This window comes from Bombus fervidus, chromosome 16, assembly GCF_041682495.2.
Source record: "Bombus fervidus isolate BK054 chromosome 16, iyBomFerv1, whole genome shotgun sequence".
Classification (NCBI taxonomy): Eukaryota; Metazoa; Arthropoda; class Insecta; order Hymenoptera; family Apidae; genus Bombus; species Bombus fervidus.
This window is the reverse complement of record NC_091532.1, coordinates 262,846-282,621: the sequence shown is the minus strand read 5'-3', so window position 1 is coordinate 282,621 and position 19,776 is coordinate 262,846. Positions and strand designations below refer to the sequence as shown.

Here is a 19,776-nt window from a genome sequence, read left to right as displayed (position 1 = left end):
ATTCCAATCAATGTTGAATGATCGATGTAATTGAGTAACGCGAAAGTTGAATATAACTGTGAGAGATGAAGCGAGTCGTGCGAATGCTTGTAAGTAGACCTTAAGCATAGTATACTATGTACGAAGAGATTAAGTTCGACGAGTATAGACGAAAAGAAATGTAATACATTATACAGAGTGTACAGATAGGCTGCATTTTCCCTGCTAACGATAGGTAGTGGCGTGACTATATATGCCTTCGTCGTATATAACGTTATTTATAAATATAGGTACACGAAGAATATAAGAATTATAAGAAATAAACATGATTTTCAAACGTCCACGCGTTAAAGTAGAACGGTGAACGACGCTAAAACGCTAAAACCGTTCTTTCGTTTTATAAGGAATCTGCTTCGAAGGAATGTTATTTCAATTTCGAATGCAATAATCGTATGAATTCAAACGAACAGCTTTGAAATTATAGGACGGAACAAAATTAAACTGCCATCGGTAAACGATACGTTTCGTTATTGCTTTCGCAATATGGTTACGCCATACATCGTGCTTTCGGCACGCAATCTAGTCTTTTAAGCACCGTCGAGACCAGGAGATTGTCCACTGTCCGTGTACACATGAAAATACAAATTTATCACATATTATTATCTCGAATTTATTTCATCTCCAATGACGTTTGAATATGGTTGTTATTGGAATTTCGTTTTTTTTCCTACGTTTATACGTCTAGAAATTTCTTAGTTACGATGATCTAAATAAATATAATGATATATCATATAATGATCGCTTAACGTTCATCGATATTTCTAAAATATGTAATTACGTAAATATTGACACTTTCGATGTTACGTTAAAAAAAAAAAAAGTAAACCAACCCCTCTTAACGCTATGCGAGGATCAGGGTTTTGATTTAGGCTCCGGAGGGATTCGAACCCTCGATCTCCTGTTTACTAGACAGGCGCTTTAACCAACTAAGCCACGGCGCCGCTTGTTTTCACGCTTTTTTAATATTTCAATCACTATAAATAGCAACATTTAAAAAATATATCGACTCGAATATATCACAATTATCTAAAAGAAGTATTTATAAATCTATCTGATGAGGTTTACGCTTAGGGACAAGGCCCTTCGTGTGCCGCGGCGTGTCGGAAAAAATTGTAAACAGCGACTCTTTTGCACAAAATGAGTTGAAAGATCGTCAAAAATGAAACGTACGTGTTTGAAACTTTGTTGAAAAATTGAGCAGCATTGTTAAAAAAAAAAAGACATACAGGTTTGAAAAACGGATTTTTCGCACATAGAAAGATCTATAAAACGAGTCCTGTAAAGCTAAAATCGGATCACATGTTGACATGTAAAAGAAAAAATATGAAAACCATCGAAATAAACCTTTTTTCGTTTCTTTGTTATTCATAGATATTTAAACAACATTGTGACTTTAAAATTTTGGTAAAATATGGTCTTCGTAGTGATAAAAGAGCCCGATAAATTTCAGCTCAAAGCTTTTCTTAGTCTTTGCATAAAGCTATTTATTTATTCCAAAAGTTTATCCGTAGAGGATAATTTCTACAGCTTCGACAAGTTGAGCAACAAGCTTCAAGCAACAAGCGAGGGTGCTTTTTCTATTCTTTGACAGTTTTACTCTATCATGCACACTTTGGAACGAAGTAATCTTTAAAATTATCGTGGAAAAACGACTCCGCGGAACAGGTACGTTCTTTCTTCTAAGGAAGATGAAACAATTCCTCTAATTTCTATCGTAGCGAATCGACATAAAAACCGTTATTTATATACGAATGTACAGAGAAAGATTTTTAATCCATATCAATTATCAACCGAGACATTTAAGGGGTGCGATTTTTCTAGGTAGATGCCACGGTGGACGACGTATGAGGGTCAATTTTGTTTATCTAAGGAAAATTATATATATATTAAAACTATTGAACCTAAAAACTATCAGATGACAAACAAGAAAGGCAATAACGTTATGTTCGACAACACGAAATCAGCTCCGAAGTTAAACCGAATTTACAATTAATTGTGCAATTATTTTATTATTATTATTATTACAATATGACTATTCACACTCATAAGATTTCATCGATCAACCTGTGTACATAACGGCTCGTTGGTCTAGGGGTATGATTCTCGCTTAGGGTGCGAGAGGTCCCGGGTTCAAATCCCGGACGAGCCCACTTTTCTTTTTTTTTTAATTTATGTAATTATCGTTATAAATTTTATTTATTTTCCCTATGTGATTGCTAGTTTTTACTTGAAAAAACTCTCTCTTGACAAACAATGGTCACGATTAAAATAGCAATTACGTATTTCCCCTATTTACTAGTTTCCTATTTTCGTTGTATCCTTAAGCGAAGCTATCCACTTTCTATAGCCAAAATTCAAAATAATACACATACCCAAACGCATATACCATGATTTTCATTTTACTGCAGTTGTAACTAAATTGTTTATCTGTGCAAAATATCATATATGTATATATATACTTTTTGCACTAACAATCGTTTAATTAATTATGCTTTGAATTATTTATTACCCGACGGATGTCGGATATAACAAAAATTAAGTTATAGACTTATCGAGTGTTCCCCTCCACGGAAATCTTTAGTAAAAGGCGAAAGATTTATACGTTATTTGAAGGGGAACAAAAGTGTAGATATCGTCGTTACGTTGAAATTTATCTTACGCCAGTGCCCTTTTCGCAAGCGAGAAACGTATCCCTCTGGTGAGAATTTGGTGCATTTACGCCATAGTAATTCGTCGAAGCATTAAAAACTTTATCAAGTATTTATTTATTTACTATACTATATACGTTTATTCTTAGAGATTTCCATGAAAGCGTATTGCTTCAAAGTATTTATGTTCTATTTGAAAGACTTTTTTACTTATATAAACAGATTCATTCATGGGAAAATTGTTTGAGATAAAATAATTTCGATCGTTTAATATTTATATAGGGGATAACATAGAAAAGTTGTTTTTCCTCAATGTAAATTACAAAATCTAATAAAAGTAATTTAATAAATACACGATAATAAAACAATAATTCTATGATAACAAAATTACATCTATGGACAATTCATTTGTTCCACTATAGAATGTGTTTCGGAACAGACAGTATAGAATGACAACGGTGAATTACTTATGAAAAGATAAATCAAAGATATAGGATAACGATTATTTGTTTGCGGCTTCGTTTTCGAAAAAATTACGTCCAAAAATTGGTAACAACCGATTGTACTATATGTACGTTATTATTTTGACAATATTGCGACGGATACTTATTAATACCGGACTTGTTAATATTCTAGCGGGATTTTTTATATCGACGGAAAACTTATATCGACGAAAAAATTACTGAAATTGTCGTTCATCCCGCCATAAACAAATTGTTGCCCGACGAATCACGGAAGCATCGACCAACGTCAATGAATTTTCATAGTTGTTCAAATGCCTGTATACTTCGCTTTTACAGTTATTGTTAAGATTTGTATACTCTTTGGCATACACAAATTCTACAATACGATCGGAATGAGGTCCGACTATCTTGCAGAGTAAATCACTGTTCTATCAAGATCAAACATGACATTGCTAATGCTTGCATGATCGTAAATACAGGAACGATGCGATCTAAGACCCACTGTCCACATTATACCTACATTGTGACGCGTATTAGGCATAGAACCGCTGAGAACTAACGGTAAGCGTCCATGCAGCGGTCGTTGTAAAATAACGTGAACCTGTCTGAGAAACAGTAGCGAACCGTTTTCGATGCTACGCGTTTTTGTCACGATGAGTGGCGTTACTGACATTGTCGGTAGCGAAGCGTGCGTTGCAGCTACAAACGAACGTAGCAATGTAAGATGAAAGCATCTTCTTGTGGTTGCTTGACCTCGTGTCTTGCCGTGTACGCTGAATACCGGCATAGTTATATCGACACCTTCGATAAATTACGGTTATGCGACTCTGAGCTTTATAATTTGTATAAAAGAAAATAATGATCAGAAAATTGTAAAATAAAAATTATATCTGTATTGGGGGGCGTAGCTCAGATGGTAGAGCGCTCGCTTAGCATGCGAGAGGTACCGGGATCGATACCCGGCGCCTCCATTCCAGAATATATATTATTCGTAGAATAATATATTGTCTAATTTTATTTTTTATATATCGAAGCTTTCAAATCTTTGTACACCTTATTTTATACGTTAATATTCCACCCCACATTTTTGACGAACGATAAGAGACAATTTCACGCAAGTATATTCGCTTTGGCAACTGAACTCGTCATACAGTGGTACTCATAGAGGCGATGGTGACTTGAGTTCTAGAAATCGTACTAGTTTTATTTTTCGGGTATCGAACAAAGCGTATCGCCGTATAATACGACCAAGTGTTGTAATGCATTGCGAGTAATGCGTTCCAGGCAATCCATGATCGTTGACGAGACACAAGAAAGATTAATTACTCTGGAAACGATGTAAAAGGAGGATTAGTATCCCGACTACCAGCGAATTATTTCTATAAAAATTCCTCTTTCTTAAATACAATTCTATCTAATCTTCTATTTCGTGTACACAGGAATAAAATAAAAAATGTTAATTCACATGGAAGAGAATGTAGCTTAGATACTGTAATGAAAGTTCTTGCGCTCCGGGCAATATAAATATTCTTGACGCGAAAAAGCCTTAATAATGGAAATATATTCGATAGCATCTACTACGTTTTCAGCTCGCGAAACAACGAACGGTCATTCCGCCATTGCTGGTCAGGGATGAAAAAGGAAAACGCTCGTACATCGATTCTGACGAGGTATAATTACTTTTTACCGATAGAATGTCGTGAGACGACAACGTTGAACCACGTTTTCGTGCACGTTTCGTGAATTTGCACCGAGAGAATGGAAACGTTAACTTATTGTTGGCGAATGTTTAAGCTTTGAAGAGAATCTCGAGGTTGAAAACCAAGATCGGAGAGACGGAAGCGGAGGCATGAACGACGCGCATCGTCAATCAAAAAGTCAAGCGAGGAAAAAACAAACGCAACCACGTTTCAATCCTTCTCGATTACTTTCACGGATTCGCGTTCCGTTCGTTGGCTAAAGAAACGAACGAAAAATGAACGACGGTGCTCAGAAAGGAGTAAAAGCACAGAAATCGGTAAGTCGCTTCTTTTTCCGCGTCAATCGCTCGTTCATCTTGCTTTTTTCTCCTCTTCCACTCTCCTTATCGAACAGTACAAATCTCAACGCCATTATATCAAAACGCGTGATATCAACTATATTGCCATCTTGTATTTTCAACGCGTTAAACATCACGAGCTACAGACTTTCAATTTATTCCTATTCGTTTCTATAATGCTACTTTACGATTCAATCTTTTGAAACTATCGTAATTTAACTTCCAATCGTGCCGGTTGCAAGAGAACTACCGTGGCTTCCATTTGCCGGTACACAGATAAAACCTGAATCATTGAAAGATTCGTTAAAAGAATTTCGAACGTCGTTTAAAATGATAAAAACTTTTATCGTGTGACCGCGCGACTAAGAAACGAAATAAAAAGACGAAGCTTAATTTAACAGGCTACGGCAGGAGCAACCGGTTTGGATGAATCTCACGGTTCGACGAATCGTTCTTCCACGCAACAGGATGCAATTAAGGATTCGCGATCGATCGTGTTGCGGACCACATCGAGTAAGTAAACTAATTTACACGGAAGTAGCTGTCAATCGTTTATCGCGAAAGGAGCACGTTAAGCTCTTCGAGAAAAGAACGATTACGCGTGAAAGGGAAAAGCAGCAGAATTTAAAATAGTCAGGTGTAAATAGATAATCGAACAAACGTGGTTGACATTCGCCTGAGTGATAGCGAGATCGAAACGAAAAGTTTGACGTTGAGCGTTGACTTTGAATTAATCTTAACCATTAATCCAAACGATCGACGAGCTCGGCTAAGAATTAGCCTTGTAAAGGGTTCTAAGCACAGCGAGGAGTTTAACGTTCCGACAAAGGAAACGAGCGAAACGTATAAAGCGAATGTACTATTCTCGGTGAGTGATTCGTCTCGTAGTGCACCAGTTTATCCTCGCTCGCTTAATATCGAGTGGTTAAATCGTATATACTTTATCCGGCGTGGTAAAACCTATCGGTGATTTGTTTCAACGTAAAGTAGCAAAAAAATTTCAACGATGCGAAGCAAAGTATGAAATACTTCTGCTTTTAGCGAGAGCGTTAACTTGCCTTCCGAGGTGACTGAACGTACCTTAAAATTAAGCGTGCCCTGCAGGTTGTATGGCCTGTCGAGGAGAAAACACGTATCTGTTGGAAAATCTGAAAGTAAATCAACTTGAACGGTTTAATTTGTTTGCTTAGGTTCGGACGAAGACAAAAGCGTTTCGAAGAAAAAGGATGGGTCCGCGGAGTTGACGCAAAGACTGTCAAGGACCGAGACTGTCAGACAAGATGCCAGAAAATTGAAGACTGCTACGCTCAATCGAATGGGGAAAATGTTTAAGCAGCGCTCCCAAACACCTGTAACCATGGATAAATCATGCCTGGATATCGACAGCGATATCGTAAGCAACTCGACACTGCAAAAAAAAATATCAGATAGAAAGGAGCGGATAGAAATTTAACGAAAGGGGAACAGTGAAAAATAATTGGGCAGAAAAGCAGTTACATGTTTGGAAATTTTACGTAAATTCGTACTAGAAAATTGTTCGTTTCAAGTTCCTATCGAAGACGGGCCTCGACTTTTTTTTAACGAGCCGAATAATCGATTCGAGCGTAACAACGAGTTATTAATACGAGACCCGTCGCTATAAAACTACAAGTACGGCGAATACGAAGTAAACGAGCGATTTTCAGAAATAACGTCGCATTTTACGCGTATAAGAATAGCTATTGTAAAATCAAAATCATCGCCTCTACAACTTTCTTAAATCCTCTTTTTTATAACGCACTTCGGATCACAAATATCATCGTTCATTGTGTATTTCTTTATCCGTTAACATATAAAACGGCCGAGTGATTTTAGATCGTAGATTTACGACGGTAGATATCTTTCTAACAAAAGACAAACGATATTTCAAATGTTTTTTCTCAGAATCCGGCTAAAACTATGGAAAGCGAGGACGCGGCAAAAAAAGAGAAGAGCAACTCTTTAGGTAGAATGCTGAAGCTGGTGGATAAAGATGGCTCGCCGAAAAAAATGTTCCATCCTCGAGCTGGCTCTCTGAGCCGCATCCTGCGTCGCAATCCTAACAACGAGGACAACGATGACAAAAAGCATATAGAAGAAAACGCACCGGGCATTTTTTCAAGAATGCTGAATCAGTTGAGAGGAAAGTAAAAAGAGCTGCAAACTTTTAACATACATTCGTAAAAATATAAGAAATATAAAAATTCGCGGTAAAAATCGTAAATCACGCGGTATTTACGCGGTATTTATGTAGATTTTCGATGTTCAGGACGACCGCAAAGTGGAAATGCCACGCTGGAGCCTAACTTAAAGACACGGGAGAAAATAAGCTCGTTACCTCCGAAAGTGCCATTAAATTCAAGAACGGTTAATTTATCTTCGTCAACGTCCACTTCGTCGCCACAGACGCGAGTCACCGAATCGCCGCAAAAATTGTCAAATTTCGAATATTCGATTTAAGTGGCCGCCTTCCAAGTATCGATACGCGATAAAAAATGATAGTAATTAACGCTTCGTCTATTATATTACAATTACGGTAGTAATTATAATCGATGTTAAACGTTTTTAGATTCGTTGCAGCGTCGTCCTATTTAACTCGTATAGTAACGAGATTCATTTTCGTTTGTATTTTTCAGATACGACGGCACGTGAAACGAAACGATCAAGTATGGTGCATTAAGAAAAAGGAAGAAAAAGACGAATACATTTACCCGTATAATCGTAACACAGAATCGACGAGTAAAAATTTTTGTCTCGTTCGGTGTTCGAGCTTTAGCGTTATTGAAAATCAATCGGCACGTTGCGAATGCATTATATATTATGGAAATCGTTTCAATACGTGTAAACGTGACTGTAGAATAAAGAAAAGAAAAGAAAACGATAGAACGAAGTTTACCTTTACTCGTATTTCAACGTGTAGCATTTTTTAGCGTATCAGTATTAATTCAGACCGACGTAGACCATTTTCCGCGTAGAAAGAAATTTTTATTCTTATCTTTGCATCGAAATTACTTGGGCGTGCGTTTATCCTGCATATTCTTTTATCTCGTTACATATTTAGAACGAGACCAAGATTATCCGACTAACGAGTTGATCGAAGAATTCCAAATTCGTGTCATTTAATCGAAAGAAAATCGATGAAATTCCTCCGTTTCCGGTTATCGGTCGAAAGAAAGAGTAACGATAAACGCGACGTACAAAGAACAACGACGTCCAAATAGATTGGCAAAGATCGGCAAAGCAAAATTATCCTACGATAATCGGCCCTGCAGTGATCCTGCCGGAAGGACGAAAGCAAGCGTATTTAAAGCATATTTAAGCTTGAAAAGAGTTTAAAGAGAGACTTAGAATCGGAAAATCATTTCGGAGAAACGATTTTTATCGTCCATTTGCGGAACGACGATGTATATTTATTGGAAAAACTAAGGAAAGAAAGAAACTCTAGTTTATTGGAAGAACCATATTTATTACGTACGCATATTTCGTCTTTCGTTTTGTTTCTGCGAGACAACCGGTGTCCCTTCGTACTGCGCACGCTGTACCATTTTTTTAGATACGGATAAACGCGTTTTACTAGTAGCATTACGACAAAATTATCGCGAGATAGTTTTACGAATCTTAAAAGAAATCGCACGAGTCGATGATTCGTAAAATCATCCCTCGTACAGGATCGGCTGTTCTGACAGCTGGTACAAAATTCTATATTTACAAAAGAAAAAACGTAGCTTACGTAATTTCCTTTTTGCGCACGCAAATCTCGCCACTACTGCTTCGAAAGAAAAACGTTATAGCGGCACGTGCTCGATGAAACTCTGCGAATTTTCATATCTAAACATATACTTCGTTCCCACGCAACAAAAGTTTCATATTTCGTACGTTGCTTCGATCAAACTTTTATTTAACCTGTATTCCTTTCTTATTTAACCCCTTGCCTTACGATTTCTTAGTAGCTACTTACGCGAGTGTCAGCTATTCGCTGCTATAATATCGAAACGTTACACATATACAGATACGATCCGCGTTCAACCTTCTTTGCGTTTGCGCGTAAAATCAAAAGTCAACAACTGCCGTTCAACGAGTACTATAATTTGATTTGGATCGTTTCGAGTAAATAATACACGATGTATCAATGATAACGACAACGATGTAATAACGTACAGTTTTATCGAAAATAAATACATTTAAAATAATTAGTCGTTGCCGCAGTAATTTAGTAAATAGACGCGACAACGCGTTCGAGATTAAAAGTACGAATTGGATGGAGCGTGACTTAAAATGTGATAAGGCAAAGAGTTTAATAGGTTTATGTTATAATATGTATAAAAATACATATTACGACAAAATAGAATTAGTATGTTACCAAAGTATACGTTTTTAACCGATATTTCTGTACAAATATTTGCGTAGAAGCAAATATTTCTGTACAAGCAAATCGTTCGTTCGAACGATTTAACGACGAATCACCCATTCAAGAATAAAATATAATTTACTTTCGTGCAGCTGCGTTCTAGAAACGATAAATTCGAAAGAAAGACAACGGTTATTACCATGAAAGTTGATATTCGAGCATCGTGTGAATCCTTTAATTCGTTTATAATATCGATTCGTTGATAATAACTTTAGTTACAAGCATAAGGGATCTGTTTTTAGCTTGCCTTTTATGATCTTCGTTCGAAAAGATCGGTTTGTCCGAGAAATTTTAGCGATTCTTTCACAGTTTCGTCTCGAATGGTAACATAATTTCAACAGACTAGCTACACATCGTCTAACACCTTCGACTTAATCGCGGACACCGTTATTTAAGCACGTTTCATGGTATCCAACGGATCTGTGATTTGTGCGCGCTGTTTAAAAAATATAAACGTACATATATATATATATATCTTTCCATCCTTAATTATCATACTATGTACAGCAGCGATAACGCGCGTTATCGTATCATATTTATTATACAACAGCGTCGTTCTCTTACACCGTACACTTGGATATTTATCGATCGACTAAAAAGTAATTGGCACGAATCGATGATCGATCGAACATTGTTTCTAATTAATCATCCGTGCAAACCAAAACATCTTTCCAACTCAGGTGCATAGAATCTTGCATACTCGGCCGACAGTTACGACTTATCACAGAATAACACATTCATTGTATCAAATGACAACGCAATTTTCACACCGGATATCCCTGTGCTCGATCTTCTCAATGGTTAGCTGGTGTCCCTTGACCAATTCTGTACGAACAGCGAACATATTAAATATATCGAGAAAAATGTTTTTTTCCGACCTAGATTATAATACCATTGGTATCGAGCACCGTAGAAACCAAAATAATTTCAATTCGATCGATGGCCAGTACCGCTCTCCTTTCTTACCTGTCGTGATATGTCTTGGAAATATCGTTACGAGACGCGTCGAAAAACTTACATCTCGTAGCGTCGATCCTCCAATTAATCTCCATATATAGAAATATTTGACGGGTCTGTGAATTTTGTTCCAATGAAATTCTTATTTATTTTCGTCGAATCGTTCGATAAATTTTTCCCTTTTACAAGTAAATCTATTTAAGCGAAAATATCAATTACGATAAATAAAAATTAAATTGCATATTTTTAGAATTCACGCAAGCGCGGTATTCACATTTTGATACTTTTGAAACGGTAATCGCAATGAACGGTAAAACTTGTCCAATTAAACGGACAAAATTTATCCAACGATTTTTCCTTCTTTCTCTCGTACAAAAATAATACGATATAACGGAATACAATAACGAAACGCTAAACGCTTTAGCATAGAATAATCGAGAGCTTACCACGTATACATAGATCGTTCTTATATTACATTGCGACGATGGTATCTACACATTTGCAAGGACAATGACCGAATTTTTCAATTGCTCGTGCATTACGTTGCAAATATACCGACAATCTGAACGGACGAAACCGATTCACAATTTTTCCGAAGCTGATACAATGAAAGCAATACACCGACATTTACTTTGAAATCGTTAACAGTAACGAAGCGTGAAAATCTTTTTCACAAGCGATACGATATCTCCTTTGAATCGGAGTGCAAATATATATATATATGTACATACATACATACATATAGCCGATAATCTTTAATAAAAGATCGCGTATAATAATTACTGTACAAGTTAATCAAATTTATGTTTTAAATAATTGCCTAATTAATTTTTAGCACATGTAATGTAATGTAAATGTATTTAGTTTAATACATAGAAATAATTATTACGTTACAGATTTTCCGATATCCTAAGAAAAAACAAAATAATATCCTTTGCTTCGATTTTTATCTTACCATATTTACACGAAGATTCCTCTGTATATCGATAGTGTTATCGCGTTAAAATTTTACCGAAATGTGAAAATTATGATGTTCCCATAAGAAACGAGCCTAAAAAGAGAGAGGGAGAGAGAGAAACAGACAGAGAGCGAAATTTAATGACAGCATACTTATAAAAATGGGAAAGGTTCGTTTAAACGTTGATCGATAAATTTTACTGAAAATTATCCACGATCGTCGTAAATCGATGACGTTACGAGCATCCTGTTAAAACTATCCAAGTACTTTTTCAACGAGCAAACCAATTGAAACGCGTTATAGAACCTGCGTCTTACGATCAACAAAATTGCATTGGTTTCTAGATTTAAGGAAAGAAAAGACGTACAAATCGTAGAATTATTTCCTATTCCCGCGATCGTATTAACAAGATCCGTTGATCAAAACGTTGAAACGGGAAACATCGATGATACGGTTGATAATATATCCGCGCAAATGTACAGCCATAGTGTTATACATATACAATACGTATAGCAAAGAAGTAAATTCGATGGATTGGAAACTGCGGTTGTCCGATCGATCTCTTCTTTATCGATCTGTTAGCCTACGCGTGTGAGTCTGTTTTTTCGTTTGCTAAATATAAGCGAGTATAATTATATTTACGACGTCTTGGGATGTTCGAAGCGACGAAATGTTCGCTACAAAGGAGACAAGCTCGGAATTAGATTCGACTATATACGTATATGTTGGTCTTATCGCTTTGTAACACTCTAACGCATTTGGCGATCAATTGGCGATTTTCTTAATTAACGGTCAACCGATATCGTTGTATAGTACACGACTTACGATTCAGGAGCTTCTTGCGCGATTCGAGCAACGCTATTAACGAAATTTAACGAGTCAAAGGTTACAAACGGTCGGAATCGATAAAAAGCCTCTTTCATTACAGTAACGACAAATTTGGTAAAAAGAGAAACGAAATTTTACGCTATTACACTCTTATTCTATGCGACCTACGAGTCTATAATCTGTAACACGTAACTCGTTAAATTCGCTAATATTTACTAATAAAGCAGCTCGAATGGTAATCATCGACTCGTTGTTGTTTACAACGGTTTATCAATACCTATCGGTCGATAAGTTATCGTGCAAGTTGAATTTGTATGATTTTAAACTACTTGTTTACAATTTGCAGTCCGTTTACGCGATAAAGAATTTCGCTAGTATTTGAGCCACAGAAATTTACGCGAAATTTAAAGATAGAAAAATGCGTGCACGCGAAAGATGTAAAACATCGAGGGCACACCGAACGATCGATAAAAGAACATCGAGTCGATCGGACGTTTTTCTCTCTGATACAAGTACGATCGCGCGTTTTACGAATCGTTCTACGTACGTGCTTAAGCGATATAAAAATGTTTCTCCAAAAATACATATGGGCAGTGAATTTCAATCCCTTTGTCGGTTCTTTTCTTTCTCCGTTACGGGGAAACCATCATCACGGGGAAACCATCACGGGGAAACCATTACGGGGAAATCATTAACTACGGGGAAAGCGGGTAATCGACTTTCCCGTTGCTCTTAAACATCTAAAAATTTACCGATCACGCCTACTTTTTGCCTCACCTGTAAATAGAAAATTAAGTACACGACTTTGTAGCATCGAGCAAATCCCACTCTAAGTACTCCACCTTTAAACGCGTCGTCGTTCAACGTTTCCTACTTACTCGATCGTTACTGGTAACTAAGGATTTTCTATCGCTAATATCGAAAAATATTATAAGAATCGTTAAAAAAAAGATACGAAATACGTGTATTTGAATTGACGTGTAATGAAACGTATATGTATATGTATGTTAGTCTTTGATCAGATGAATTTCGTATAAAACTAATAATACTTGGCGATCCTTTTGGAAATACGTAAGTAAATGTACTTGTCACTACGCCTAATGCGTACACATTTCCATTCAGTTCGATGGTAAGTGAAATTAACAACGAGTCATAGATTTGACGTTTTTCCTCGGACATTTGGCTGTTGATATTCTCTAAATCGTAGCCCTATCAATCGTCTAAATTGTATAAAGTTTTGTTCTTGAAACTCTCGCATAGAAGAGACATGTTCACAGTTCGATGGTCGTTTGGTTTACCTTCTTTCCTTTTGTTTTCTTTCTTTTCGTTCGTTTCCTTCTTTTCTTTCAACAAATTAGTCTCACGTTAATAATAAACGGCACGAGACGTTGACGACGATGTCAAAGAACGAACGATCTACGCTATAATTAACTTCGGAACGATATCGCGATCGTCGTTTCGAATCCACTGTTAATAAGTAAATATGTATATTATACGGATCGTCGAATGATTCTTGTGAAAAGTGATATGATTTCTACGAAGATGCGAGTTTCTTGTTCCCACTGACGTGTCTTTTTCCTATCATGAAAAAAAAAGGAAATCCTTCTTCTCTCTCACGTTTCTGACCTTCCCTTTTTTCTTCATTCTAGGTAATGTTTTACGTTTAATTTGCGTCTCTACTACAGCCCTTGGACGGATAGTTGCCACTCACGATTCGAATCGGCAATCGTTGTTCGCACAGCCAACTCTCGTCGGGTTCCCAACAAGTCATGTTTCAATTTACAACGTAATTTTAGAATTTTGTTTTAGTGTTAGAGAAACGAGCAACAGATTCGATAATAGATGCCACGTATTTATCATAGTTTCACGAATCGTCGTAAAGCGCGTGTAGATAAATAATAGTAAAAGTTTATTGATCAACGGAGAATAATTTATACAAGTGGAAACAAACGAAAACGGAAAAAAAAGAAAACAAAAAAAAAAAAACGAAAAAACAAAATAAGAGAATATTTAAACGTTAAATAAACGTTCGTTTGAAAATAAGATTGAAAATTCGTAAAAATATTTTGGAAAAATTGATTTTTATACATATATAATTACATTAGAGAAAGATGCGTCGAATTTGTTTAATTATACGCGGAATAAAATAAAAATAAAATTGGAATAACAAGCGGAATCCGTCTATAAAACGTACAAACGAAAAGAACGTAGGATTTCTCAGGGTTTTGCAGCATTTGTCATTTTTCTTAGGAAAATCGATTTGTTGCGAACCGAACGTCTGGATCGAAACGGTGGCAACCCAATGCGGGATACGCATCTTACAATCCTTAAGATATGCAACCTGGACTTATCTACATCACGATAGGTACTTTAAACACGAGCATCGATCGCGTCGACGTGAAAATCGAGGCAGAAACATCGTCTCGGCCAGACATCGTGATCGAATACGCCAAAATCGTCTAATCAAGTGGAAAATAAAACATCGATTTATATTTACACGGTGAGACCAGATCAACGATCGAACGTACGTGGCGATCCGTAAGAATTCGTTACGATGCTACATCGTCGTACGTTCTCTCGTTGCGAATACTCGTTGCCGAAACATACCGTCTTTGAAACAATCGTTGAAAAATAACACCATCGTTGCTGCATTTTCTATTCTCTTTTAGTCTACTTTCGATTCAGTATGTTTCGATAAAACGATCCATTTTTAAAGCTATACGTGTACAGCTGCCTTCGATCGAAGTTCCTATGCGCGTTACGAATTATCCGACGTCTGAAAAATTTCAGAGAATTCCATCGTCGTTCGTTGGAGCGGTCCTTTCAGCGTCCTTGTCCATTTTTCACCTCGGTCGTCGTAATTCGATTCCTTGGCTAGTTACTTTCAACGTGTTCCAACGTCTTGCTTAAGAAACGAAATTCCTCTTTTTACGTGGCTCGCGAAACGAACGTTTCCGAGTATGATCGGACGAAGGTAAACTACATCGTCGTCTACCACGCGAAAAATAGGGATAGCGTTTTCCTTCGCATCGATCGATTAACACGGGTCTATCGCTCCGATGTTTCGACAGCCGTTCGTGAAACATCGAATCGTTGATACTTTCGCTCGGTCGACCAACGTTCTCGTCGTGAAAGTTCGACGTAAACACGCGATTATCCGTTTACGCGATATAAACGGATTTGTCGTTCGCGCGAAACATCTTCGACCACGCTTTTACCAAGCAAAGTCGCGAGTCGTCGCTAAAGAAGGTAACACGCATCGTCCTTCTTTTAACGTCCAGCGCTGATTAATCGGTTTTCTCCTTTAGAGCACGTTTACAAGCACCGTGTGGCTTCGTGCTATCGTATTACCGAATTAACTTTCGTAACAATTAACTATCGATCGAAACGAACCGAACGAAAACCATCCGGTCGACGATTATTCTTCGCTTTTACACCCTCGCTTTCATTACCATTGTCACGCTTTAGATAACACGTTACGTACGTATCATCGTAATACTATTCTTCGCACGGTGCGCTGCACCTCTTCAAAATATCTCTAAAATATCCTCGTGTTCCTGCATCAGACGAGGTATTCGAACATCACATTCCTGACTCTGCTATTCCTTCGTCGTCTGTAAAAATACACGAGAACGAGAATGAAACGTTTGATTAATTTTACTTAATTCCAAACTTAAATGCTTAAATGCTTGAATCGAATAAAAGATCATGCTGTTTGCGATCATAGAAACAAATCGTAAAGCTGTTTGATCGATTAATAAAGCAAATTAATGTAATATCGTGGCAGGGGGGAGTGGCTTTGTCACATAAACGAGAAATAACGTTAGCTCTTTTCATCGCGCTACGTTTCATTACCGATTTATTAGTCGCGTATTATTTACTACAGCGATCGTCCGTAATATCGTTAAATGACAATTATACGTACTAATTATTGGAAATTTGAAAACAGCAAGCTTATTTCTCACCGTTGAACGTTTTGATCATCGATGGAAAAAATTCTGCTTGTTTGCTAGGTCGAGAGATAATTTTACAGTTTCTTCTTCGTAAAAATTTTACGTCGCGAAAAATATTTAACTCGTAAACGTTTCTATTCGCTGTTTTTCTCTTTACACAGATACAGATCCCCGAGAAAAAGTAAAAGATCCGTTCCTTTACGAACGATAAGTCGTTTACGAATAGATTTTTTTTTCTTCAGACTTGAAATCAGCCGTTCAACGTTACGAATTATCCGTCTGTCGGCGAAACGTAATAAATTTATATGACGCGCGCGAAACGACAATTTTGAACATTGAAAAGAATTTCCACGATTTCGAAGAATTTCGAAGAAAATTTCCAAAGCTCGATCGTTGTTGCCATTTTATTTCGCACGAGGTAGCTTTCGTATAATTTTTCCGTAAAACGAAGAAATGTGGCAAGGAATAGCGTCGATCGAAATCAAACTGCGCGAAAAAAGAAAATTAGATTGTCTTTTGTGAATTTGGTGAAACCGTGAAAGAATAAAACAAAACGATTTTGTTGTTTGCTATTCAAACTCACGATTATTAGAAATCGAAGCTACAGCAAATGCAATTTTTTAAAGTCTACGAAATATAAAAAAGATCTCTGGTTACATGCTTTCGCTAGTCTATGATGTTTACTCTTGAAATGGATCGTATATCGATCGACGTCGTTGTTGTCTGTACGTTCGAAACGTACGTGCCACTTTCTATCGATTAGCTTTCATGCCACGTGCATTGGTAAGACTAGTGGTCGCATGCAACACGCTGTACAACAGAGAAATAGAAAACAGGTCGAAAATGAAATAAGCGAGGATCGAAATTACCATCGACGCCGGAATCGCAGTTCGAGGGTCACCTTTCCTTTTCATCCTCAGCAGAACTCTTTGTGTTTTCAACGGAGCTTCGATTCTTGCCTGGATTCAAAGGGATTACGAGGTTGGAGAAGGGAAGTGATTCACTACGTACGGATGTGATACGATTTACCAAAAGCAACGAACACTTTTGCACGTGACACAAAACCGAATATATCTTTTCTTTTCCTTTTCCTCAAAACCACTACTACACCGTCACCGTCACCGTCACCACCACCAAGCCTCTTACGATTCGTTAATTATTAACGTACCCGAATCGTTAATAATTTCCTTCTTTTTTATGAAATTATATTTAATCTTTTGTTACTAAAATACTATTTATATGCTAATTCGAGCTACCGCTCAAAAGTTTGCGAACGCTTGCTTGTATTTGCTAAAACGTAGTTTAATTATAAGATTAAGAACGATCTTATCGTTTATTAAAGCTGTCGTAGAATATTACGACAGGGTAACGTTAATTAAAAAACTGGTATCTGTAACTTAACTTCTCTAATTACACGTTGTTGTTACACGGTTACGCGGTTCTTTTATTTAAGCGATTCATTATCCTCGGCTGTATACAAGATAAAGAAGCCCGTTCCAAATTAAGGGGCCTACGCGATGTAACGAATATTTTCTTGAAATGCAAGTTGAAACGTACATACTGAACTCGTAATTCACTTGCACGGCCATAAATATTGCTTTCGATCGTTAGTTCGCCATTAAATCATACACTTTAGTAAGATTCGTCTATCTATATTAGTAGAAATCGACCGTTTAAGCAGCGTCCACATACTTACGAGCGGCAGCGAACATATTCGTCGCTGATGTAATTTCAGTAATTTCCGATATTAAAAATATTAAAAATCGATGAAAACTCGAGTTCGTAAATTACCGAGATTAAGAGACGAAGAATTACGATGGGAATTTTAAAATTATGGATTCACTTTCTCCTCCAAAGCGCGTATCTCGCACCTTGGTAGATGTTTCGTCCATTGCGAATCACTCATGCACTACTGTTCTCTGTTTGTAACGATTTAACTCGCGCAAAAGAGAAAAATGCATCGGTTGTCCAACAAAAAAGCAAAGTAATAAATATCCAAAGTTACGTTTCAATGAATTTCTCTCCTGCACATTTACTTGTGATACTTTAAGATAAAATATACCTGAGTTTTTAACATACGTATATACCATGTACATATATTAAAAAATCTCGTACTTTTATTTATTATATATATATATATGAAAAAATGTACTCATAAAGTGAATAGCATTTACAAAGGTGAATTATATTTAGGAAATAAGTCGAGCAAACTTTTATCATCAACGTTCTCGCATTTTTCCCTGATTCGAACATCGTTAACTTAAATTTCCATTCTAAGAAGTAACTCTTTACTTCGCGGATCTTCGAGCATCGTTTCTATTAACGTATAAAATGTAACACGAACACGTGGTATACTCGATGCTCGAAGTATATCCGTATTGTCGCTAGGGATGTGTGTGCGCGTATTCTCCAAATTTTGAAATTCCGTTAGGATTCTGAACGCTTTTCGTCGTAGAAAATATTCGTAACGCTTTAGAGAGTTGATCTAAACCGACGGTATATACGTATGAATCTTTTTCGGTTGATTCGTAGCCAATGTTCTGATTTACGTTAATCACGAGTGTCGAAGAGTCGTTAATACGCGCACATCCCTGCTTATCTCGCAAAGAACGAAGCTTCTTCCTCGAATTCGCTAAAATTACTAAATTATGGAACTGAAAAATGGAAACTCTCACCTTCGAAACCTTGGTTGTCGTGAATCTCCCGCGGTGGTCCTGTCATATCTTGACCTTCCAGCACTGCCAGAAGACACTGATGTATGCAAATGTACTGTTGTTCCGTTTGGACCATCCAAACACGCTCCTTTCTCATTGCCCAGACTATTCCAAAGATGTCGACGTACTTCGATACCAAAATCTGTTGAAGTATTCTGTCCAACGTGATGAACGTACCACTGCGACCAACCCCCGCGCTGCAATGGACGACGATAGGCCTTTGATCCGGCCTAACTCTCTCTCTGAATGCCCGAACGAATCTGGCTAACGTTTGAGGCGGACTTGGAACACCGAAGTCTGGCCACGTTGTGAAATGGAAGTGCTGAATGACCCTCTTCACGTCTCCCTGTCGAAGAAACGTTTACCTATTTTTCTTTTCCTCCTTCTCCCCCCCCCCCCTTCCCCTCTTTTCTATAGGTATTCGTACAGTATCGAAAAGCGTTATTTCTCTAAAAAGAAGCAAACAAAATAGACATTTGACAAAAATAATAACCGACTACGCAAAGCTAAAAAGACGAAGAAAGCAAGATACACGTGTTTTAATCGTCGTTGCGACCATCAAAGCGGGTACACGATCATGACCATTTTAACGTTACTCGTCTGTAGATTCGCTAACTATATCGGTCTTCTATCTCTTATTTTTCTTAGGTTTCCGTAGCGGGACTATCATTTTTTAACAAATATTTATTTTATTTCGCAAGGAATCGCCTATATACGTGTACGTATAATATTATTTCGTCCTATTTTAACG

General features: G+C 37.1%; 1 protein-coding gene and 4 non-coding genes across 9 annotated transcripts in view; 2 read left to right on the top strand and 3 right to left on the bottom strand.

Moving 5' to 3' along the window:
• Nucleotides 1–906: 906 nt before the first annotated feature.
• Nucleotides 907–980, bottom strand: Trnat-agu (transfer RNA threonine (anticodon AGU)). The gene has a single exon. It is a non-coding gene; the product is annotated as a tRNA-Thr (tRNA).
• Nucleotides 981–2,116: 1,136 nt separating this feature from the next.
• Nucleotides 2,117–2,188, top strand: Trnap-agg (transfer RNA proline (anticodon AGG)). Its single transcript has one exon. It is a non-coding gene; the product is annotated as a tRNA-Pro (tRNA).
• A 356-nt stretch (nt 2,189–2,544) lies between these two features.
• LOC139995981 (U5 spliceosomal RNA) lies at nt 2,545–2,666 on the bottom strand. Its single transcript, XR_011802106.1, has one exon. It is a non-coding gene; the product is annotated as a U5 spliceosomal RNA (small nuclear RNA).
• A 1,383-nt stretch (nt 2,667–4,049) lies between these two features.
• Nucleotides 4,050–4,122, top strand: Trnaa-agc (transfer RNA alanine (anticodon AGC)). Its single transcript has one exon. It is a non-coding gene; the product is annotated as a tRNA-Ala (tRNA).
• Nucleotides 4,123–15,641: 11,519 nt separating this feature from the next.
• Nucleotides 15,642–19,776, bottom strand: part of Ptp10d (Protein tyrosine phosphatase 10D) — a 46,150-nt gene continuing 42,015 nt past the window's right edge. For 3 of the 5 annotated variants that reach the window (XM_072019718.1, XM_072019719.1, XM_072019722.1), the window contains 3 exons: nt 18,987–19,371; nt 17,181–17,270; nt 15,642–15,972 (listed from right to left, as the gene is read on the bottom strand). In XM_072019718.1, the coding sequence (XP_071875819.1) occupies nt 17,209–17,270; nt 18,987–19,371 (447 nt within the window). In that variant the 3' untranslated portion in view covers nt 15,642–15,972; nt 17,181–17,208. The remainder of the gene's footprint in view (nt 15,973–17,180; nt 17,271–18,986; nt 19,372–19,776) is intronic. The other 2 variants (XM_072019720.1, XM_072019721.1) reach the window with 1 other exon arrangement.